The 23,848-nt window shown below is 45.0% G+C and overlaps 10 protein-coding genes across 10 annotated transcripts; 4 read left to right on the forward strand and 6 right to left on the reverse strand.

The window, feature by feature from the left end:
- Positions 1 to 54: 54 nt before the first annotated feature.
- BBOV_IV002470 (uncharacterized protein) lies at positions 55 to 3,289 on the reverse strand. The gene is made up of 3 exons (XM_001609362.2): positions 598 to 3,289; positions 179 to 560; positions 55 to 143 (listed from the first exon to the last, which is right to left on the reverse strand). The coding sequence occupies exons 1-3, from the start codon at positions 3,210 to 3,212 to the stop codon at positions 87 to 89; spliced, it is 3,054 nt and encodes a 1,017-aa protein (XP_001609412.2). The 5' UTR covers positions 3,213 to 3,289; the 3' UTR covers positions 55 to 86.
- An 816-nt stretch (positions 3,290 to 4,105) lies between these two features.
- BBOV_IV002480 (uncharacterized protein) lies at positions 4,106 to 5,101 on the forward strand. The gene has a single exon (XM_001609363.2). It carries the CDS (start codon positions 4,136 to 4,138, stop codon positions 5,096 to 5,098), a length of 963 nt encoding a protein of 320 aa, XP_001609413.1. The 5' UTR covers positions 4,106 to 4,135; the 3' UTR covers positions 5,099 to 5,101.
- A 15-nt stretch (positions 5,102 to 5,116) lies between these two features.
- BBOV_IV002490 (uncharacterized protein) lies at positions 5,117 to 6,261 on the reverse strand. Its single transcript, XM_001609364.2, has one exon. The coding sequence runs from the start codon at positions 5,777 to 5,779 to the stop codon at positions 5,120 to 5,122; it is 660 nt and encodes a 219-aa protein (XP_001609414.1). The 5' UTR covers positions 5,780 to 6,261; the 3' UTR covers positions 5,117 to 5,119.
- A 933-nt stretch (positions 6,262 to 7,194) lies between these two features.
- On the forward strand, positions 7,195 to 10,968 carry BBOV_IV002500 (pentatricopeptide repeat domain containing protein). Its single transcript, XM_001609365.2, has one exon. The coding sequence runs from the start codon at positions 7,715 to 7,717 to the stop codon at positions 10,916 to 10,918; it is 3,204 nt and encodes a 1,067-aa protein (XP_001609415.1). The 5' UTR covers positions 7,195 to 7,714; the 3' UTR covers positions 10,919 to 10,968.
- Positions 10,969 to 11,225: 257 nt separating this feature from the next.
- Positions 11,226 to 11,998, forward strand: BBOV_IV002510 (uncharacterized protein). The gene has a single exon (XM_001609366.2). The coding sequence runs from the start codon at positions 11,259 to 11,261 to the stop codon at positions 11,946 to 11,948; it is 690 nt and encodes a 229-aa protein (XP_001609416.1). The 5' UTR covers positions 11,226 to 11,258; the 3' UTR covers positions 11,949 to 11,998.
- A 52-nt stretch (positions 11,999 to 12,050) lies between these two features.
- BBOV_IV002520 (BRIX RNA processing factor 1 family protein) lies at positions 12,051 to 13,204 on the reverse strand. The gene is made up of 7 exons (XM_001609367.2): positions 12,886 to 13,204; positions 12,779 to 12,851; positions 12,622 to 12,745; positions 12,424 to 12,584; positions 12,316 to 12,389; positions 12,203 to 12,281; positions 12,051 to 12,167 (listed from the first exon to the last, which is right to left on the reverse strand). Exons 1-7 carry the CDS (start codon positions 13,191 to 13,193, stop codon positions 12,081 to 12,083), a joined length of 906 nt encoding a protein of 301 aa, XP_001609417.1. The 5' UTR covers positions 13,194 to 13,204; the 3' UTR covers positions 12,051 to 12,080.
- An 8-nt stretch (positions 13,205 to 13,212) lies between these two features.
- Positions 13,213 to 15,761, reverse strand: BBOV_IV002530 (uncharacterized protein). The gene is made up of 4 exons (XM_001609368.2): positions 15,692 to 15,761; positions 15,323 to 15,652; positions 15,126 to 15,289; positions 13,213 to 15,090 (listed from the first exon to the last, which is right to left on the reverse strand). The coding sequence occupies exons 1-4, from the start codon at positions 15,757 to 15,759 to the stop codon at positions 13,217 to 13,219; spliced, it is 2,436 nt and encodes an 811-aa protein (XP_001609418.2). The 5' UTR covers positions 15,760 to 15,761; the 3' UTR covers positions 13,213 to 13,216.
- Positions 15,762 to 15,826: 65 nt separating this feature from the next.
- BBOV_IV002540 (uncharacterized protein) lies at positions 15,827 to 16,871 on the reverse strand. Its single transcript, XM_001609369.2, has 4 exons — positions 16,716 to 16,871; positions 16,598 to 16,682; positions 16,382 to 16,562; positions 15,827 to 16,242 (listed from the first exon to the last, which is right to left on the reverse strand). Exons 1-4 carry the CDS (start codon positions 16,753 to 16,755, stop codon positions 15,859 to 15,861), a joined length of 690 nt encoding a protein of 229 aa, XP_001609419.1. The 5' UTR covers positions 16,756 to 16,871; the 3' UTR covers positions 15,827 to 15,858.
- An 85-nt stretch (positions 16,872 to 16,956) lies between these two features.
- On the forward strand, positions 16,957 to 20,673 carry BBOV_IV002550 (DNA repair endonuclease family protein). The gene is made up of 3 exons (XM_001609370.2): positions 16,957 to 19,984; positions 20,020 to 20,433; positions 20,499 to 20,673. The coding sequence occupies exons 1-3, from the start codon at positions 17,027 to 17,029 to the stop codon at positions 20,631 to 20,633; spliced, it is 3,507 nt and encodes a 1,168-aa protein (XP_001609420.1). The 5' UTR covers positions 16,957 to 17,026; the 3' UTR covers positions 20,634 to 20,673.
- BBOV_IV002560 (DEAH box RNA helicase family protein) lies at positions 20,671 to 23,770 on the reverse strand. The gene has a single exon (XM_001609371.2). The coding sequence runs from the start codon at positions 23,738 to 23,740 to the stop codon at positions 20,690 to 20,692; it is 3,051 nt and encodes a 1,016-aa protein (XP_001609421.1). The 5' UTR covers positions 23,741 to 23,770; the 3' UTR covers positions 20,671 to 20,689.
- Positions 23,771 to 23,848: the final 78 nt, after the last annotated feature.

A 23,848-nucleotide genomic window follows, 5' to 3' on the forward strand; every position in this document is an offset into this window, starting at 1 on the left:
AAGCGACCTCGCGCGCCAGGGAAGAACACTAGGGAGCCAGACAATATAACTAGTATATAGAACAAAAACATTATCTACTTCGTGTTCTACATTATAGAGAAGACTGCAATAAATATGACGCCAACGGTCCCGGCGAAGGTAGCCTGCACAGAATAGAATCTAGTGTAACACAACCTACATTGCTGAATGCCTTCACGTAAGCCATAGGCTCCAATTTCTGCTGGAATGGCAGTGGCTCAACAAAAGTGCTGACGGCAGTTTCGATGTTAGCGCCTCCAGGGCGTGATTGAATTAGGAAACGTCCAGTAGGGGCGTCATTCTTGACCTGGAGCATAGAGGTAGGGCGTTGCTGGGCAAGGCCGGATATGGCATGTCTAGCGGCGTTAAACTTTTCTTCAACGACGTTAGCAATGTTGGCGAATTGAGCCAGCCAAATCTTGTTCTCCTGAACCCAGTTCTTGTCGGAGTTGGGTAGCGGCACAAGAGATATGAGCGTGTCATAGAACACACGAATGGCAGCCTGAGGCTGTACGATAAGTTTGGCCACCATTTCCTCTTCACTGTAGCGCACTTTAATACTGACATACACCAGCTTACCTTAGGTTAAGAAGGGCTTCACGCACCATAGCCTTGACACGGTCAACATCCATCTCAGGCAGGACGCTGTTGTCCTTGACCTTGAAGATGTTGACACTAAGCAGTGCAGTGTTGATAGCCTCAGTAGCAGTAACAGTGTCTTCATTCTGTGAGGTGGACGACCTGCTGTTACGCTGCACAAGGCTGACACTAGGCATAGAGGAAGCTACAGCCTGGACCTCCTTGGCGTCCAAGCCGGCATGAGGAATCTGTTTCATGATCTCCAAAGACCCAACGGGAATCAGTGGGTTGTGCTTCTCAGCAATGTTCTTGAGCAATTCGCGCACCTTGTTGGCGAATTCTTCCTTGTTAAGCTCCAAGGCAGCCTTGAGAACCTGCTTCTGGAGGACGGATACCAACTCAACGAATGGCTCGTAAGCCTTCATGAAGACGTTAGTAGCCTGGTAAATAAAGTCCTCGAGGTCAACAACGGCCTCGGCAGTCTGGTCAGCTGAGTTGGCGTTCACGTTGTCTAGTACTTCATTCTGTGAACCTGAGGCAATACCACAGAGTACGGTGTCGAGCAAGCTCCACCTCTTGTAGAGGACGGCTTGTACCTCGGGTGATATCAAAGCCTGCTCAGCGTCCAAGAACAGTTTCTGGAGGTGTTCCAGTATCTTAAGCGAGTCTCCATAGGTTTTCTGGGCCTCGGGCATAAAAGTGGACACCTTCTTTAAGATGGTCATGTAGTAGTTCATGTCATTGGCAATGAACGTACCGGTGTACCTTTTGTGGTACATCTGGTTCAAGGCAGCCTCAACAGTGCATACACCGTAGGTGAAGTAGTTACCAATGGTCTTGGTCAAGTTGAGAGTTGCACACAATGGCTGGGTGGTAAGGGTGCCGCTCTTGCAGACACTGGGTTTCTTCCTGGACATCTCGCGGCACTTCTGCAGCACCTGAGGAGTGTTCGTCATCGGGTTGAAGGTCTCCTTCATGGGACCGTGACTGATCTCGTTCTGGAGGTAGTGGCTAAGGATCTGCTGCTTGTGGCAGATGGTCCCGGAACCGACCAGGGTCTCGAGGGTTGGTTTCGCGGGAGCTGGAGGGTGTTCCACGCTGGTCTGACTAATTGGCACCTGTGTAGTAACACCGTTGGTGACACCACTAGAACTAGATGCTTCATCACGTTGGAGTTCACCAGATTCACCATGAGTGACATGTAGGATACCCTCGTTTTCTCTGGCCTTCTGGATTTGGTCTGGTCTCAATTTGATATTTTCTTCATGTGACTCAGGTTGTAACTTAGCCTTAGGAGTAGTTGGTGCAGGTTCCTTGGGTTCCGCAGGTGCTGGTTCTTTAGGATCAGTAGGAGCAGGTTCCTTAGGGCTAGTAGGAGCTGGTTCCTTGGGGGTTGTAGGTGCTGGTTCCTTGGGTTCTGCAGGGGCAGGCTGCTTAGGGGTAGTGGGTGCTGGTTCCTTAGTAGTTGGTTCAGGCTCCTTAGGAGAGGTTGGTGCAGGTTCCTTAGGAGTAGGAGAAGATTTTACACCACCTGCTTCGGGTCCAGCCTGAGGGACACCATCAGCGCCAGATGCTGTTTGTTGAACCTCGGTACCCTGGCGTTTGTCGGATGGAAGAGATGCCTCGGTACCTGGTGAATCAGCTTGGGGTTGTTCTGGTTTCAAACTTCCGGAAGGTTGCTCACCATGTTTAAGCTCACCTTCAACCTTAGGAACAGAGACGTCAACGTCAGCCTTAGGACCTTTAAGATCACCTTCAACTTTAGGAACAGAGACATCAACGTCAGCCTTATGACTGGGATCATCTGATTGAGGAGCCTGAAGATCTACCTTAGGTCCGGAAATATCGATATCAGCCTTTGGTAGATTAACGTCTACTTGAGGACCAGAAGACTCAACTTTAGGTCCAGAAATATCAACATCTACCTTAGGACCGGAAACATCGATATCAGCCTTTGGTAGATTAACATCAGAAGGCTGGGTTTCTTGAGTGCCTTTTCCCTCAAGTTTCGCCTTTTCGAGAGTTTCTTTCTCTTTTGTTCGTTGATCTTCATCATTTTGTTTTTCTTGGTCTTGTTGACCTTCATTTTGTTGTTCCTCTTCAGTTTTTTGGGCTGGAACTGGTACCTTCTTTTCAGGTACCACTTTTTTAGGTACTTCAGGAACCTTAGCAGGGGGAACCGCTGGACCCTTAACAGCAGCCTCTTCTTGGCCTTTTGGTTTACCTGCAAGATCTGTTTCGCTGCCACTCGAACTAGATGATACAGTTCCACTGGCAGCCAAACCAGAAGTCTCGCCGGAAAGTCCAGTTCCTTGTTGAGCTACAACTTGACCTTGGGCCGGTCCTTCTTGTTTGGCTGCTTCAGGTCCAGGCCCATTTTTGGTACCTGGCTGTCCAGGTGAAGCAGCTGAAGCAGGTGCTGGCGAACTTGCCGCAGCAGGGGACGCAGCGCCGCCACCAGGAGCAGCCTGTGGCTGTCCAGCTCCTGTTGGCTGGCTTGTTTGGTATGTCACAACGACAGCTGAATCTCGTTGAGAATGATTGTGACTAATCCTCACAGCCAGGGAACTCCCCACCAAGATGATGGAAAAAAAGGTGTGTAACAACTTCATCATGTAACAATAGTCCTACTAGCCAAAGAGAGACGGTTGGTGTTGATTCGTGAGTATCAGTTGATCCGTTCAACCACGTGATGTGCACCCAGCCACTCAAGGCACAAACTAGGATATACCCAAACTTTTGCAATATATAAAAGTTGGATATCTAAAATTCCATGACGCCTTATGTTGTAACTTGCAACGACGTCAATGACTCGCACGTTGTTTTCCCAGCACCAATTCGCAGATTGCAACCTAAAGTCCTTCTGCAAACTTTTAGGGACTTTACAAAATAGGTTTACTAATTGTTGCTATGGATACACTTTTCTATTATATTAGACTATCTTATCCAATGGACAGTTGGCAGTTTTGTGGATATATCTATGTGCAATGCCACCGATTCATTAATAAACTTCTGGCGCATTTGCGGAATTTTTGCACATGTATACCGTTGATCCTATTAGGGTATATATTTGTATGCTTTGTAAATTGTGAAAAGTAACATATGCAATGCATTATCCCATGGAGGATTCCAGGTGTGTATGCAATGTTGTTGCGTTTCCTAACATGTGTAACCGAAAAGCTTATATCATTGGATATATGAGCTGCCTAGGATACATCATTATACATATTGAGTTTATATATCAATGTGTATCTATATAGCCGTTATTTGACTTGGCCTGTGTTCATGTTAACACAGGTACATGACTCCGCCTAACAAATTATCCATGCCAGAATCTGTTTTTAAAATCAATAAATGTAGTTATTTGTCATGTAACATAACCTTAAGACGACATAAGGTCTGTTGGTAACATATTCACGATGCCATCACATATCGCAGTGTAAATGGAATTAGTATTTCCTATAGAATAGTGTAATTTATCTAGATGGACTAAATACACAGACAACTACTTATAGGGTAGACATTCCATGCCGGAACTATGACAATTAAAGCTGAGATCATAGAGTCTATCTCCACTAAGTGGAACCTTAACATATCGCAGGCTGCAGCAGCTGAACTGGTGGCCCGGCATGGTACCACAGCGCCAATAGACCAAGCAAGCTTCAAGACGATATTGCTCAACACTGGGATACAAACTATCGTAGAAGTCTGTAATAAAGGGAGCTCAAGTGTGGTAATGAATGACAGCATAGTGCCTTCCAGGGAAGTACAAGGCTTGCCACACCCATTGTTCTGCCAGATTGATACTGTGATCGACATCACCCAACCAAAGTACACAATCACACCCACGGAAAACCCAAGTAAAGCTATATATAAGGTAACTCTAAATACAGGGTATATCAGGTTTCAAGGATTGTTTTTGGATAGTAACCAAAAGATACATGTATTCGCACCCGGAACCAAGTTACTGCTCATGAAGCCCGGGGTTAAGCATGTAGATACCATGGCATTCTTGAAGCCAGGTAGTTACGAGATACTCGGGGGGATAGTACCGGATTTGTACGACCCGTGGAAGTTGCAGAGGGAAGTTAGCATACAAAGGTACAGCACGGGTGGCAAGCCCATAGCCAGTGACGCCCCCAAGTTCGAGCCGTTACCGCTATTGGCCAAGCAGCCAGTGGCAAGTATAGCCGACCAAATGAAGGCACTCAGTATAAAGGCACCACAAAAAAAGGATATACCCAAGGCTGGTAAGCAACATGTAAAACTTAAACATGGTGCCGGAGTACCGAGGCCACATAGTAAGCCTGTACCCAAGGATAGTAGTGTACCGTTCCGGAAAGCGGGGGCTCCAGCATTCCCAAATGCTAAGCAACAACCCAGTGCCAAGAAGGCACCAGCAAATGAAAATGCACGTGGGCAACCAACTACCAAGCATACGCCTAAGCAGGGCTTTTCAGGTGGACATCGCAGGGCTAAAGCGCCACCCAAACATATGTAACGTATTTAATTAAGTATAGTTTCATTCCTCACCGACACCTACCAATACACCCTGGCAGATGCGTTGGACATCCACGCCGTCCACGTATTCCGGGTTTATCTTCATACGATACTGGGTCTTGCACTGCGGGCACTGTACGGCATCCTGGCCCTTCTCAGCAAAGCACTGAGGACATGTCATGCGCGCAAGTATGTAATCGAGGTCACCGTCGTCCTCAAGGTCCTGGATGTCCTTTGTAGAACCAATTGATATCCCGTCGATAATCAGCTGTGGGAGTATAATGGATTCACGGCCGTTGACAGTCTCTTTCTTGAGCAGTCCCTCGGAATTCCACTGCTCAAACAGTAGATGGTCCTTTAACGCTGCCGCGCGAGTAAAGTCACGATTGGCGTCGATCAGGTAATAGACTATCCCCTTACAGTCCAGTATATGCTGCGCCAGCTTAGACTGGAAGAATTGGCGCTTCATACCACCCAAGGATGTAGTGACTAAAATTACCTCAGCTAATTGTTCAGCCTCACCGTAATTTTCGTCCACAGGTTGCCCTTGGTGCGTAGCAGTGGCGTCAGACCCATCGACTTGATCAGATGCCGTCTGGTCATCAGGTACCTCGTTTGGACCCTGGTCCTGTGGCTGCTCTTCAGGCAGCTCAGTGGCCTCTTGAAGTACACTCGGGTCCATTGTACTACATTAACCAGGGATGTACAAATGGACCGGATGAAATGCTAGATCCAGTCCAGGTTACGTAGCCTTGGTACACGTGCTGCTGCGATAGTCGTGTTTATACGCTTCCCTATTGATGCAGTGGTCTACAGGACCACACGGAATATCAACAATAGATTGAACTTGAGCTCCGATGAAGTATGTATCAAAAATGGATACAATGCAGTTTTCAATATTTACCTAAAAACGCCTTGCTGTAAAAAAACAGTTACATGCCAATATCATAGACGTGTTTCACACCGATAGCACAAATTGATGCAGTCATCAATTGCCAACAACACCAAGTTAAAACAGGTGCGAATCAATAAACACTGACACACCTGCACATCGAGTCAAGAACAAGAATCAAACGCGTAAACACCGAAAAGGATCGGCCAAAGGATCACATGTGTGACAGTAAATCCTTCCCACTGGTAAATACACCAGTCCAACCCAGAATTTGAAACCGTTATTTTCACGGTAGACTCAAATATCATACACAAAATGTGTTGCACCTGACCTTTGTAGTGTTAATTTAATAAACTGGCTCAACTTGGGACGTAGATACTGTCTAACTAGTGTTACTTATGGTGTTCTATCTTGCATACACAGTCACGTTATATCACGTCGGGACATAATGCCGATACCCGGTATGCTGTATTGACTGACTAGCAAATAATCAGTGAAATCATGCTACTTTCAAGTATATAGTGTCATACTTAAGAGTCAATCACTGCTTATCCGTGATACCGGGGATGAGTAGTTACACCTATAGCATGTCACCAAGTGGAATGACCCAGAACTATTATGTAATTCTATCTAGATTAATCTAGCACAGCCCACGGACACAAATGGGTGGTAGCGTACAACACAACTATCGATTAGACACCACGTCAATATAGAGTACGGCCAGGCACTTACAAACGAGAATATGGCTTCAGTGTTGTTATGTACATCTAGGATGAACCCAGGAGGCACGGAGTGCCATGGAAGGCGCTGACAAACGACACTGACAAAGTGGTTCATGCACCGAGACATGTAGTATGCATGGGTTATTTCCAGACATTCTAGCCCATATAGACATTAATAGACGTGAATGTAATTATAGACATGCTGGGACATAGCCGAAAAATGCATTCAACGATTATAGACACGACATTGGCTAGCTAGGATAACACAATGTCCAACAGTGAATCGTACCTATCGCAAGAGACCCATTATACTCGTAAAGCAAACTTATTAACACCAATAGAAATATGTGACAAACAAATTACTGATATCAACAGCGTCGGGTTCATTCCACCTGCATTTGTACGTGTCTAACATTGTGGGTAGTGGTAACCTGCGAACGCGCGTCGTGTGCGTGTCCTATGCAATGTGGAAGTACCCACCAGCTGTGTGTTGTCGTTTTCAGGTCGCAGGGCGATCGTAAGCTAAGTATTCTTCAGCTATTCGCCAGTTAGCTCGCGGCACGGGACGGGTTGTCGCGATCCTACCGCTATCTATGTTGTTTTAAGTTTTTGTGTTTTTCCTTAGCTATAACCAGTGGCCGGCAGTCAGGGGGGAATGACTTACGAGGAATATGCGTTGTATGGGATGTAACGGTACAAGATTACCCACTCTGTTGTCTGCTGTCCATTCCTGTATCTAGACAACGCAATCCAGTGAGTTCCAGACTTCACATGAGCTGGTATTCTGTTCTACTATCAGTCTACAGAGTAATATAGACTGTATTGTGGATATTAAAGGGCTATTGATCTTTTTTGTTATGACCTTTACGTGCGGCTGAGAACACTTCCAGCTAAGCACACTTAACAATAGGTATCCGTCCCATCTACCCAGAGGCTTGTACATATAATCATCTGGCTAGATTGCGGTACATCAGATTTATAACATATAATGGGAGTTGACTAAATGGTTGAGAAAACTTTTGATTCGCAAGCGTGCATCGCTACACGCAATAGGAAAGTCACTGGTGAATGTAGACAGCGCTACTCGGGCACAACTGGAAAGCATGGTTGTTCAAATAAAGTGGGTGAAGCTGATGAACAGGTTTTCACAAGGCTGAAAACCATATTCCGAGGACCCGTGAAATGCCCTAGCAGGGATCAGAGTGTAGACAGCTCTTTCACGGCCCCCTCATTTGACCCATTATCCAAGGGATTATACAATGGGGAAAGCTCAATGCAATGTTCTACTGAGATTGGTAGTTTCGATATGAGTACTTGCGGCGGAGTTGGTGCCCTGGATCCCATTGGCACATTGGGATACGGGGAAAAGGTAATGTGCCTAGATACACTTGCGCAGGCACTGGCAGATGAATCAGAGTCGTACGCACATAAATCAGGATCGATATTCAACGGCGAAACGCCACTGACGCACCTGGCGTCCGTAGATACGAGCGCTACCCAAGATATGCTGACTCCACTAGGAGCTGGCTCGTTAGAAATAGGGTGCGATTTTGCCGATCGTGTAGGTAAACTGTTATCACGATGCGTTGCGGGCGAAGAGGTGGCATGGGAGGAGTTGGCCAGCCTATGTGCTAACGAGTTCAACATACAGGACACCTCGCTGTCCCCCGCTACCCTTACTGCGCTCCTGAGGTTCTGCATGCTCAAGGGGCAGCTCTATCTTGCCGGTCAACTGTTACAGGTAGCGTGGTATCGCGGAGTACGTCTGTCAGTTGATGAACAGTCCCATGTAATCCTGTCACTATGCTCGGCGGATGCAATTGGGCTTGCGCGTAGCCTCATCGCGAAGCTACCCTTGAATATACTAGAAAGTGAGGAAATAATGCAAATGTTTGTAAACGGTATAGTAAATGCAGCTAAAGAAAACAACTACAAGAATGTTTTGAATTTTATCTCGGTACTGGATGATACAGGCTCCAGCCTGGATCACAAACGTGCTGCAAGGTTAATTGAACTATTCGTAAGTGCGATTGATGGAGACGACTCACCTTCACCCGAATTGGTAGATGCTATACAGAGGCTGAGCTCCGTAGAGGCGTTCTCTAGGGTCTCACTGCTGTGTCGCTACGGTGTTTGTGCGTTGCTGTGTTGTGCCCAGAACAACAATAAGGTAGAGGACAGCATAAAGGTTATACTTCACAGTTGCGTCTCCACCGTTGGGTTCCTGGAGCATGCTAGTAAAATGTCATCAAAAGGGTTCGTTGCAGTGGTTAACCGCCTAGTTTCATTACACCTGATGAATGGCGTTGACCTTTTGTCTGCGCTGTGTCTTGGTAATCGTGTATCATCCTGTGATTCCGCGATGTTGGAGATTTATGAGCATGCCCAGGGCCTGCTCTACAGAATGCTGCCACCATCTTTACACGTAGCCGGATTCACGGGAGCGCCTTTACTCTCGGTTAACAGTATCCGGTCTTTCGTGAAACTCATGGGAACACGTCTGCCAACATCGATGCTGTGCATATGCGCATGGGTATCAGGAGTTGGCAAGGAGATGTTTTCCCCTCTAGTAGAAGCATGTCTTATGGTCGAGGACTTCACCTCAGCTGATGCTGTGCTCAAGTACATGGTGGAGTACTACGGCCATATACCAGCACCGCTCATGGTCAAGTTCCTGTGCTGCCACACGCTGAATGGTAATTTCCGCTTTGTGCTGGACAGACTTGCCAAGAAGGACAAGATGGCTTCGTGTCTCCGAGAACGTCAAAATCGCTCCCACGTCATAAGCGTGGCGGAATTTGGCATGCGTGTTGCGATATCGCTTTTCGAGTTTAACGTAGCCAGTGAATTCCACAAGTACTGCGATACCGCTGTTAGGATCAGCCAGGAGTTGTCCCAGATAATGCAAGAGCTCCCGCCACTACTTAACTCCAGGGGTAAAGTGGATGAGTTTGTGACTTTCTGTGAACGAATTAACTTGGATGACGCCAGTTTTTCGGTGGCACTTGATTGTTGCTTGAGGTTGAAGAACCCAAAGCGTTTGTTGCGACTGATTACTAAGTTCCGCCAGATGGGATTGCAGCCGCAGTTGCAGACGTGCGGAGTCATTATAAAGTCGCTGGGCTGCTGTGGGCGAATAGCTGAATGTAAGGAAATATGGAAGGAAATGGCGAATAGCCAGGGAAATGAACCAAACGAAGTTACATATGGCATCATGCTTGATGCATACGTGAACAATAACCGTATGGAAGAAGCCATGGATTTACTACAGGAAATGAAGCAAAAGGGTAATGTAAAACCCAATACTATCATGTACACCACGCTCATTAAAGGATTTGGGCAAAACCGCCAGCTGCAGCGGGCAATGAGTATCTACGATATGATGGTCTCAGAAGGAGTTATGCGGAACACAGTCACGTACAACTCGATTATCGACGCTTGTGCACGAGTGGGCGATATGAAGGCAGCTGCCGCACTGCTGGAGGAAATGATGATGAACCAGGTAGAACCAGACCTAATCACTTTCTCGACCATCATCAAAGGATATTGTGTCCAGTGCAATATGGACCAGTCGTTCCAATTACTGAGTATAATGTATGAGCGTGGAATCAAACCCGATGGGATTTTGTACAACAGTCTACTAGAAGGTTGCGTAAAAAGCGGACGCCTATGGCTCTGTGAGAAGTTATGGGAGCAGATGCGCATACACGGCATCGCGCCTTCTAATTTCACACTAACAATCTTGATCAAAATGTACGGTCGCAGTGGTCAGCTGGACAAGGTATTTGACCTAGTGGAGCGCCTGCCCGCGGAGTACGGGTTCACTATTAACGCACATGTATACACGTGCTTAATGAGTGCATGTATAACCAACGGGAGGTACAATACTGCATTGGATATCTACCGATGCGTCAAGGACGGTAGCGTCAAACCAGACGCTAAGACCTATGAAACATTGCTACAGGGAGTAACACGAGGCAACCTATTTGCCGAAGCCGTTGACCTATTGCGTGATATGTACAATTTAGACGGCAACCACACAGATCAAGCGGATGCAGTAACAATACAGAAAATAAACCCCCGTGTCTTGGAAAATCTATTTAACAAGGTGCAGAATGCGCGCCTGGACCCAGAAGTAATGGAAACTTATCGCTCTCTCGGCCAACGTTTGCAGTTGCTAGGTGTCAATGTGCACGTGCCGTTCTAATGCAGGTAACCAAATGATTAATTATTGCTGTGTTTTTATATTGTGTGGGTATGTAGTGGCTGTTCCTTTTTCATGCTTTATTGGCACTCTAGGGTCATCCTGGGTACCATGTTAGACATTGTGGCCAATCCTAGGTGACTACACGGAAACCGTGATTTGGAGTTGTACCTTCCAACACATTAACTGGAATCGCATTAGTACACACTTGGTTATTGGATATAGATAGTTATACAAGGGATTTGTATTTAATACAGGGATTCCAGGACAGTAGGGCCCCGAGGGGGCCAAGCGTCACCCACACTATAGTAGCATTACAACCAGTTGTATACCTTGACAAAAAATGAGTAAATCATTAGCATCATTCTTAGATCGTCGTAAAAAGACGACAGTCAAAGCGGCAGCATTGCTGCAGCAAACTGAGGAAGCTGCTAAAGTAAAGCAAAATGCCCTAGATGGAGTTGATGAAACGACAACTGAATTGCAATCTGAGCATGATGACGAGTGGAAGGTATCAGACGATGAAGATGCCAAGGCCTTTGGTAATCAAAGTAACATCTCGGGCAGCCTCCTGAAGTCACTACGAACTGTCGCGGGTGAAGGGTTAGATGACACAAGAGGACGACAAGAAGCGAAGCCCGCCCAAAGAGTATGGCAGAGTATTACCGAACCCGTGGTAACCAAGGAAACCACCCAAGAAGAAGCGTCCAAGAAGTGGATGCCTAAATATAAATCGGGTAGTGTTAGAGGTGGCCTGCCAACAAAGAATGATGTTGACCTTGCAGAGGCAGCTCGAGTAGCAGAAGCTAAAGCGGAAAGCGCCGCATCAAGGAAGCCTAAAATAATCAAAAAGAAGGCACCATCGCCACGACCAGAGGATAATAATGATCCAGATAGCTACGTGAAGGTTAAATTCAATGTATTCTCCGCTGTGGGAGATAGCTACCGCACGTTTAACTCTCAGTATAAATCTACGCTACTGGATGCAGAAACCGTCAAGGCGAAATACATCGCACGCAGCTCTGTTGCCTAATTTCGGGACAAGCTATTCAGCACTGTCAATTTTATAGCTATTTAAAATCAACACGTTTAAATACTAACAGTATCTATACCCACTTAGCAAGCATAAGTTAATAGACCAACTAAGGCATATCCAGTGAAGTACTTATATAAAGAACCTCTTGCGATCAACTTGCATATCGGGGCGCCATACAAACTCAAAAAGACCCTTGTCCAAACAGAATGTACCCTCCTATAGTATTTATAGGTTCCCCAAATACTGTTTACCTGTACCGAGTGTACCTTCAGGGTGAATCTAGGACCGATTTCCTTGAGTGAGCATTTCTTCATGTTTCGGAAGACGTATCTAGATTAGTTATAACTCATAAGCTGGGACCTACCTATGATGGCGAAAGAAAATCATATCACGTTGGTTGTGGAATGTAATAACACGACGAGCTTCAAGCTCGGGGTCCTGTAGGCAATAGATATACAAAAACATAATATACCAGTGGAAATAACGATGCGATCTGACGTCCAACACGTCTACCAAGACGCGTGTCAAAATGGTTCAAAATAATCTCACATTTACTCTCAGTAAATGAACCAGCACCTTTCATGTCACTTGCCATTAACAGGCTAGTTAACCGAAAGAACGTAGTTGGGCCATCTGAAAGCAGTTGGCATGACCTATGATATTGACTCACATGGTAATGAGCATATATAGAGGCCATTGGGAAGTTTGCCCTGACCTTGAGTAATCAGTAGAATAGCAGAGAATCCACCATCAGTAGCATGACGAACCATGTCTTCTAGCTTATTTTCATCCCGCTGTATGTAATGTTGATAAAGATCCTGACCTACCGCGAAGTAGTAGATGTTTGGAATGATAAGCAGCAGCTCTTTAATGAACCTGCGCATCTTCTCACTAGGGCGCCTAGAGGGGATATATACACCAATATATAAACAACCTCGATGAAGTTAAATACAACTTGGGTTCACGATCACCCCGGAAATGAGCAGCAAATTCATCAATACGCTCTTCAGCAGCAATTTCGGCATCGTCAGTACGTACCATAGTCTCATCGTAACGCCGCATCGACTCTATAGTCAAAGGCTCCAGCTTCTCCTCAGGATTATTGCTGCGCACACGCTTTTTACGCGGAGAAGGTTCCGGAAGATTGATTATTTTCAGGGATCGACGCTCCCGCTTGCGCATAGCCTTGTAAGCCTGCTTCTGCTTACGAGGATCGGGACCCTTAACCTTTTTAGGTGCCATTTTAAGCTAATATTAAATTCAAACTATGGTATTTGTAGGTATGTGTCTAGGAGTTCAAAGGTGTAAATCAAACTGAGGTGAATTACCACAGGCACTGCACAAAGACACACCAGTGGGAGCGTGCTCGAGCCCAGAAGCACGTGCTGCCGAGCGAGCTCAAGAATCTTCAACGAAATAAAAGGACTTCTTAAAGTGTCTATAAGGTCTGCGATAGAAAAGCCCCGTAAGTAGATAAAGAGGTTATACAAAGGATACACAATGAAGTGCAGTGAGCTGAGTGGCCCATTCGCCAAAGCAGCATCGAGAACACGCTTGTTGTCCGGAGTCAGCAAGTTGCGACTTGTGCCAAGCAGAAGAATAAAGAGGATGTATATCCCACAGACGATAAAGTCTACACAGCACCTGTGAAGTGTGTTAGTACAAACGCGTACCCGGCGTAAGTACGGAATAAATAGTAACAACAAAACTATTGCCAATGGCCAGTGGAAAACCATTAAACAGTACAGGAATACTGAACAGAAGAATAATGTACCCAGTCCCAGAATATAGACAGGTGGTGGAAGTCCAGTGCTAGTAGGACAAACCAAATTGGTACCACCCATGGCATCCAGTTGGCGTTGCGATTCTTTCTTTAAATCAATTGCTGATTGCTGATCGTCATTGTGTAGTACCTCAGCACGCTGAGTATCCGATATAGGCGGCTCGGAAGATGGAGAGTGCCCGGAACGCGAAAATCTCAATTTTCTCTTTAAGGAATAGATTTTCATCAATAAGCGTCGTTTTCCGCTTTTAATCAGCGCCTTGATAGACGTAGTAGGAGCAATGCGCGTCGAAGCGCTATTGACTACATTAACAACCGCCATATAATAGACATTTAACTTCTCAAACAAACGAGATAATATCGTGGATCGATTGTCAGGGTATCCCAATTTTCGCAATAACTCCTGGCGAATCAATACAGAGCTTCCATTGTAATCTCTCGAGGAGAAGCGCCAAGGTAATAAACGTACCATATATACGTTAAACACTAGCGTGAATAAACATGAAGCACAGAGTACTACAAGCGCTATGCGTACCTGTAATACACCCGCTGATTTCTCAGTGCCAAAGGGTATATTTCCAGCCAGAACCAACCGATGGTAAAACAGCCAAGACCCCATACCTGCGTTCAAAATAAACAACGAAATAGCCGCTATCAGTGTATGAAAGTCCCATAAATAGCTCGAGTATAGTACCTCAGTGGTAGGACCAAGCAGAAGTGCAGGTATTATCAGGAAATAGACAGAAGCTGGGACGTATGTTTCACGAGATGTCAACTGATAGTAATTCGCATTGCGCTCCAATACAGTATCCAGATTGTTCTGCAACCGCATGGTAATCAGTACTGCACTTAGCAGCTTCTCTATATTGCCATCTTCCCTGGGACCAGCGGGCCTGGCGCAGGTTAACGTGAATGATGAAATGTTACGCAGTAACATCGCAACGTGTGGAAGGTGTGGCTTGGAATTTACAGACATCCTTCCTATCCTAGTCAGCATCCCTGTGGGCGATGCATCGAACTCAAGGAATTCCGCCGTAGACAGGAATGCCGTGATAACGTCTAAATTAGGTGTGTAGCCATCAATGCCCTCGTAATTCAACTCGTAACTACCACACCGGCCATAACCAAGATCCAGTGCCATGGCCTGATGAAGCCAGCCACTGTGATATGGGAATCCAGGATTACCAAAGTAATCATCGAGAAACTGGCGTGTACCAGCTGAATATGGCAAGTTACGTTCAGTAATAAGTACTAGCGTGTCCTGCTGCTGAGTCTCTAAAAATGAAAAGCTTCTCAGTGCCGACAAGGCCACTGCAAGGCCTATAATGGACGAACTGCATTTGGATTCCAGGGACGCTGCTATATTATTTACAACGATAAATCCAGCTTACCATTTGGTATTATGTTACCATAGTCATCAACTGAAAATGCACTTTTAGAACCGGAGTCAACATTGACAACGACTAAAGAGGCACCCCTAGTGGAGCATCGCGCGCATTTCAAACGAATTAATAATGAGCTGCCAGTCACTCCAATGCCACTCCCGAAAACGTATCTATAGGCATGTACACTATAGACTATAACCTACCTAAAATCATTGTAGAGTAATTCCGCCCGCGGTATACCAGAGTTAACTATATCACTGACAGTGCGATAGATAGGAGGGGCATTGACAGGAAGATCTGAATACCAGTGAGAAAATGGTGGAAGGTCCTTTGTCTCAACATTCTCACGCATAGAAGGTTCCAAACAAGATGCAGATAACGTAGATAAAGTGTCTAACATAAAATAACGCCCAGCAGTGGTCATAGAATCAGGAGTATAACCATGTAAATACGATTGCTCTATAACCTCAGCCTTCTCACTCAGAAATGGTAAAAAAGGTACTAGAAACAAAGCAACGTAGAAGGCAATGTTGCTGTAAATCATTGAAATGATTGACCTAAACTTAACCTACCTCACCCGCGGTAAAACCGCTGATAAAAAGCGGTGCAGCTTTACATTTCTCACTAAAATTACCGACATTGAAAATATAAAGTTATAACGCCGCCACTTTACACACCGAGACACAACCCATACACTACACAAAGTATGCTACACATTATTGTTAAAATATATGTTAAATCAAAAACATAACGGACAGCTACTAGTACTGGTTTTTGCAGCCTGAGAGGCACCTCCAACCCATCCGGGATGCTTCTTGTCGTCCTTGTTGGTACCTTCAGCATCTGTTTCCGCGGATTCACCCGGCTCATCTCCCTTTGAAACATCAACGGGGTCCGATGTCTCAGGCTGAGCTATATAGACATGAGTAGGGTCGTTAGGATCAACGAAGGCACTGCCTAACTCAGAACCACTGGCAAATGGATGAGCGTTGACAGTGTACGCCGGGTTGTTGCGGATACGCGCGTAAGACATATAGAAACCCTTTAGAAACATCCCGCAACCCCTGTCGAAGTATATATAGAACATTCCAGTTTCCTTAATTGGTATAGTAGCGCTGCTATCCTACAACAAGGATGTATCTCCCCAAAGTAATGTATAATACATAGACATCTTAGCGAGTATACAAAGCATTTATGTTCCATAGTAGTGAGCACAAAGCACTTATGTCCCATAGTCGTTAATATGAACAGATGTAACATACCGGTTTGATAACGCCCTCAAGATAGTTAGAACCAAATACAGGCTGCCTAAATCGAGGTTCGTCAATCAAAGCATACGGGAGTGATAAGCTGGAAAATTGCTCGTTGAATTTTTTGTCCTTGTTTTTCACAAAAACAATTCGGTGTGTCGTGACGAAAGTGTCGCCACTTCCTTTCATGACCCTGCCCAGTGATACACATTCCAGTATTACGCTTACCGATCACTTATTTTCAGCTCGAATTTGGTATAAGGACGATGCATCAAAAGAAACTCGCCACTGTCACAAAGAGGAAGCAGTTGCTCTGTAATGTTATCGATAATATAAACAAACTAACTTGTATGCACGTCCTGTGTTAATACTGGATTTAACGCCATTGTGATATATATTTGAAATCAAAGTCCCCGGAACACATAGTGGCACTAACTGCCTCGGCGGAACCAGACTAACATGGCGCCCACGATGCCGAGATTTATACACATTACATTTTCTTAATGGGTATTATAACCAACAGGGTTCATACCCACGGGATAGCTTCTGGTAGTACTAAATGGGCACCAGATACTTCTAGACAGAAGGCTGGTGCCTTCGAAATGAACCTTCCACGTGCGACGGCAACAATCGGTCAACCGGATCCTTAAAGAAGGAATGCATCCATTACCCTACGAAAAGGCCATCCTAAGAAGGACGGTGCCAACATGGCAGGAAATTATATGCGATAACATAGTTAAGGGGACATTGTCCAAATCAGACATCGGCCTTGGGAAGTTCAGAAAACACTCAGCCTCCGCTGGAAAGTCACGCATAGGGCTGCAAAATGTGTTGTTGATCGTGTCGCCCGGCTGCGATTGCAGCCGCTTACTATTCTATCTACTGTTGTACACTATCAACCCCTTGCACGTATATGATAGTGAAACTTACAGGAACAGCATAGATATACCGGGAGACACACCAACAGAAAAACCTAACCTTTGTCTACAGAATGTTAGCATGTCTTTGCGATCGACCAAGTTATATCACAGAATATTCAACCTGGCATCTACCGACAGTGAGGATGCCAAGAACCATGGAATCATACCACAAATATTCCACAACATGAAATTAAGAAGTGTAGTTGATGTAGGATGCAGGTTAATATTTATCATAGGACTATTTGCAGATGAGGCGGTAACCACCGCCAGCCATTTCGGACAAATTATCAACCAGCTGTGCTATAGCACAGCGGATGTACCAAATAACAGGAGTGTAAAGTTGCCAATGCCAGTTTTTATAGAAGGATCTGTATTAGCACACGATAGGGAGAAGATGTATATTGAAGGTGGTATATACAGTGTACCATCCCGTATCCTGCTTGTTGATTTATTAACAGGGAAACTCACCCCTGAGATTGTCAGTGGGATTGTCATTGTACACGCACATCGCATGGCACATGATTATAATATACCATTCCTCATCAAGTTGTTACGTAGCCGCAATAAACTGGCATTCATCAAGGCAATAACAGATAATGTCATTTCAATGCGCGAGGAAGGGAGAGTGAATTTCGTACTTAAATCGATGTTCACCTCCGACTGCTTCATATACCCGCGGTGCAGTAGCTGCATAGACTCGGTACTGAATGACCCCGAAGTGCAGCCAGAAACATACGAGATAAACTTGCAACTAAGCGACAATGCCAAACAGATACATAACACAATAGTCCAGTTGCTGCAGAGATTAATGACCGATCTTCAAAGGCAACTTGGTGATGAGCTGCAGCACCTGGATATGAATGCTATAATGTATACAAGTAATGTTGACCGACTATTTTCAAATGCATTGCAAAAGGCATACGTATCAGCAAATAGTTACCATATCAGACGTTCAATGGCAAGCATAAGTAACCTCAAGATGCTGCTAAACCAACTGTATAACATGGATGCAATCAGCTTCCTCGCTTTTGGGGAATCCATGAAGGAAGCTGAAAGTGACTCACACTGGCTATGGACATCCTATGGGAATATCATTTATAAACTGGCCACTGCCAGGGTGTATGAACCTGACCCTCAATACGAATCAGGAGTGTCATTAAATATAGAGCAAGACAAGAAAGGTGAATGCCTTAGGCAAATTTTGTGCCCCAAGTATATTGGAAATGCAGAACTGGTGGAACTCATCAGGTCTGCAATGAAGTGGATACCGTCGAAACGTTTGTCTAGATTACCCTCAAGATATAGCATCACAACTAAGGCCAACTTGAGCATGGATCAAAAGCGTAGAAGATTGAATCATAGAGAGGGGAAGCACGCAAGACGCATATACCGGTATTTCAAAGCAGGTAACACCCTCGCCAGAAGAGCGATAATAGTAGTGGATAACAACTTCTTGTGTACTAACCTAAGAAAAAGCTTGACAATGTCACTGAGTAGATATAACGAAGCCAAGTTCATGGCATATGCAAACAAAAGAGCAGATAGGTACGATAGCAAAGAAAGTGAAGAACAAAAATATGATGGATACACAGAAACACATTTCCATCGTGTTATGATCAATACACGCAAGGAAGCAGATAAAGTGTTGCGCAAATTTGTCATATGGTCAAGATATAATGAAATATACGGAAAAAAAGGTGATAAAGTTGATATAGATGAAAGCGGTCAACCCAACCAGGAGCCAGAAACACGTGATTTCGCATCGATATGTCCAGAAAGTGAAGAAGATGACTCACCTCATGGAATGGATTTCATGGAACATGGACTAGCAGACCCTGTAACAATGGATGCATCCAGTGACAGTGAAGGGTCAGACGCAGATAAATCGGTTGAAAAAAAACCTACACAGGAAAAAGTAGCCCCTAAAAGGTTTGACGCATATACACTAACATTGGACGTGGGAAAGGACATTAAATGCATTACTAATGTGGTGAACGTGTCTTTCAACCCACCAAGAAATGAAGCTCTCAAGGGACTGATGGAAAGAAAACTGCTAAAAGATGCAGAAAATGATACGGTGCCAATAGTGTGCTCACCTCATGAATTTGGATATGCACTCCGCAAGTTCAAACCAACTGTTATAGCGGTGTATCGCCCGAACGTAAAGGTATTCAGGGTAATAGAGCAGTATTGCGCATTACATTCAGCCTCCGGGGGAAAAAGGTTCCTAAAAGTGTATATCATGTCATACGTAGATTGCCTGGAGTCACATAAGTTTGCCCGAGACTTGAAACATGAATTGGAATGCTGGAGAACACTACAGCAGCAACTTAAATCACTACAAATAACATATGACGAAACTGTGCTATTGACAAATAGATCAAACATGGGGAATCAGCAGTCCCTAACGAATACAGCTGCTCTGGAGGCACCAGGGACACTTGCAATAGCAAGTGATGCCAACGTGAAGTTGCCAAATGTTAATATACAAAATGTGAGGTTAACTCCACAGGTCATCATAGACATGCGGGAGTTTAAAAGTAAATTGCCGTTCCATCTGTACTACAATGGATTGCAACTAGTCCCGATTGTACTGGAGATGGGAGACTACCTACTCACCAGAGATATATGCGTCGAACGTAAGAGCCTGAAAGATTTGATCACATCATTGACCTCAGGAAGACTGGCACAGCAGGTATGTTGTTGTTTATCAAAACTAATGGGTACCAGGCCGAAGAACTGTGCAGTGTATATGACTTGCCACTGCTGTTAGTGGAATTCGATGACGCAGAGTCGTTCCACCTATCGCCCTGTAATGACGCCCATTCCCTAGGAATCAACTATGTATACTCAAAATTGTGCATATTGTGCTGTAATTACCCGAAATTAAAGGTAATATGGAGCCAAAGCCCGGAAAAATCAGCACATATTTTCATGACACTTAAAAAAGGACGTAGCGAACCTGATATTTCCATTAACACCGCAGTCATTGCAGCAGCCAGAGGCGATTGTAGCCCCGAAAACGGCGGTAGCCAAGTTATAATACGAAGAAAACCTGAAGACGTTAAAAATCGTGACGCACTAAAAGTACTTCGCAAAATACCAGGTGTCACAAGTTATAACATCGGGGAAATATTGTCAAGGGTAGGTTACACCAGATCTATCTAGTGCTGTATTAGCCCAATTCGATAACAGATCATACTTTATAGGTAGGATCCTTGCGACAGCTAAGTGAGATGGAAGAATCGGATTTGGCACAATTCCTACCAGCATGTAATGCAAGGGCTATATATAACTTCTTCAACCAGCCCTTTAGGGGCTACCGCACATACTCTATAACATAATGCTATTGTCACATTAAAATATGTGTACTAACTACATTAGCTTAAACAGTCACACTTCAACGCTTATTTGACCTTCTGGCACCGAAAGTGACCGCACCTACGGATTTACTAGCCCCTGGTAACTGGGAACGTTCCAAGGTTTCCTGGTAATTCCTTTTATAACGCATCTCTTGACGTAAACGCTCGTTCTCAAGCTTGTCCTTGGTACGCTGAGCACTGCCCCCGGCATCTATGTTCTTCAAATAAAAAAAGTTAGGCCCCAATTCATACAGCCACTCAGCGTCAACCGCAGTTACGTGGCGCATGTATTCCTTAGAAGTTATCACGACCTCATGGTAGACCACGTAATCAGGAGTGTAACCCATACCATAAAGTGCTGAAGTGGGATGCAAAAAACACGGAGCAAAGCTCCTCAAGTTAGAGTACTCACCAAGACCCTTTAACTTAGAGGCATTGTGGAAGTACCCAGAGCATATTGCACGGCGCACCTGGTCCCAATTAGTGCCGCAAGAGGTCTCCTCAATACCTTGCTTGGTCACAATGTCAAGGAGTTGCTGGCGGACCTCAGCAGCACGACGCAATGATTTTGGCTGAAGGCGATACTGTAAACACCACGAGTCGCTACGACCATTGGCACACCATTGCTTGTAGACATTCAATAGAGTCAAGTGGTCACTTTCTGGGACCATGAACTTCTCCCGGGTTGCATTATCAGCGCTCTCACGTTGCGCGTCGGTCTCATTCTCAACAACAAATACATTGGGAGCTGACATTACGGAGACCACCGTTAGTATCTCTGACATGCAACGCTCACTCTCGCCAGCGATCATCATCTTACTCAAAGGAGGCTCCAAAGGATAGTGAACGAGCTTACGACCAATGTCAGTCAACTCACCAAACTCATCAATGCCACCCAAAATCCATAACTGAAGCATGGCACTCAAGATGTTCTCAGCATGCGGTGGGTCAATGAAATCAAATTCTGTAAGGCGCTTGACTTTTAGGGATTTAAGAAGCAAGACCACGTTGCAAAGGTTAGTACGCATAATCTCAGGGACATTGTTCTCAAATAGATCATTCAAGTACGTGCGCTCAGTGTAAAGCCTATAACATATACCAGGTGCCGTGCGCCCTGCCCTACCGGATCTTTGATTGGCACCAGCCTGACTAACAGGAGTTATCTGAAGACTGTCCATACCGACTTTAGGGTTGTAAACCTTCAACTTACAAAAACCACTGTCAATCACGAATTTAATGCCATCCAAAGTCAAAGATGTCTCGGCAATGTTGGTGGAAACGATAACCTTGCGATATGGGTACTTCTTGAAAACACGTTGCTGCAATTCACTTGGTAACTGACTGTATATAGGCAATACACAAAATGGCTGTAAATCAGCACGAGTAGTAGATTGCATGACCTTATAGAGTTTAAGGTCTAATAATTCACAAGTAGCGTTAATGTCATCCTGACCCGTCATGAAGATTAAGACATCACCAGGACCCTCTGATATATGCAAAGATACACATTTGTCAACAGCAGACTCAACATAGTCATTGCCCATAGAACGCATATACTCTATCCTCACGGGAAATGTACGCCCAGGGATTTTGTAAATTGGACAGTTGCCGAAAAACCTTGCAAACTTATCCGCATCCATAGTAGCCGATGTGACAATAACACGAATATCCCTGCGACGTGCAACAACAGATTTTAGAATGCCAAATAATACATCAGTGTTCAAACTCCGCTCATGCGCTTCGTCCATGATAATACAGCTGTAACGATCAAGATCAGGGTCCATTAAAGTCTCCCTCAGTAATATACCGTCAGTCATGAACTTAACAGCGGTGTTCCTGCTGGTTAGATCCTCAAAACGAATGGAATAACCAACTAGGTCACCCACCCTAGAGCCCATTTCCGCAGCAACACGCTGGCAAACTGATACCGCAGCAACCCTACGAGGCTGGGTGCAACCTATAACACCGCGCTTATAGTAACCTGATTCATATAGGAATTGAGCTAGCTGTGTTGTCTTACCAGAACCAGTTTCACCAACAACAACCATTACCTGGAATTGACCAATGTATGAAAGCAACTCATCACGACACTTGAATACAGGTAACTGCTCACGAGTCTCACGAAGCTTTTTTTTGGATTCACTCAGCCGTTCGCACAGTTCAGACTCTGGAATGTCGGTATCCATAAATTGGGAGTATTTGCTATCGTTGGCACTGTTGTCCGGCTGGTCGTGACTCTTGTCTTTACTGTCGTCACCCAAGAGTAACAACGAACCAAGCTTGGAACCCTCCAAATCCCAGAAACGAACGCGACTGGCATTACGCTCAGATTCCTCCTTAAGCTTACGAAGAATGGCACTGCCCTTCTTAGCCATCTGAGCTATATCAGAAGTGCTATCCTTGACCACGGAAATCTTCTGGTTCAAAAACTTGTTGTATATGTGATTGAAGGTATTGTCACCAGCAGCAAAACTAGAATCAAGCTCATCACGAGTTTCCTTGGATAAGCCATCGTATATAAATGGCGGTATCACGGAACGCACAAGAACTATCTTTTTGGCTTCCTCCTTGTGCATATTGCTCTCAGTGAGACCCTGGTACTCCAGGGTACTCAGACGTGATCCAGCACCACCCTGACTAATACGAGATAATTCCCATAAAGAATTATCAATGTGCTTCTGAAATGATAAAGAGCCCTTAGACCTCTGATTGGCAGTGCCCAGCTGCTTTATGGTACCAGGCAGCTGGGCCTGTCGCTTGGCTTCCTGCTCAGCGTAATATACCTGATTACCCTCATCATAGTTGTTCTGCATTAAAAAACTCTCATCATCACGATCATACCACATGTGATCTATAATGCGGTCATAAGGGTCTACACGAGATGAATTGCGGTAATATTTGCGATCAGCCTCCGGAGAACGGGCACCAATATGGTCTCCATTCTCCCTTAATAAATCGGTATCATCAGCTGAATCGGTATCCTGATAACTCCTTTTACGGAATGTTGACGTAGACGCTGTAGAAGGAGTCCTAGGGACCGATGCTTTCGGTAACTTTGTTACCTGAAAATCATCAAAAGGGTCCATCATGGACAAAATTCACTATATGCGATATGAAATCACTAGGTTGTAACCTAGTATGAATATATAAGATTCTCCAACTAATGGAGAATAAAAGACACTCCATTAGTAGGAATA

The sequence above is a fragment of the Babesia bovis genome, assembly GCF_000165395.2.
Source record: "Babesia bovis T2Bo chromosome 4 map unlocalized Chr4_2, whole genome shotgun sequence".
Lineage (NCBI taxonomy): Eukaryota > Apicomplexa > Aconoidasida > Piroplasmida > Babesiidae > Babesia > Babesia bovis.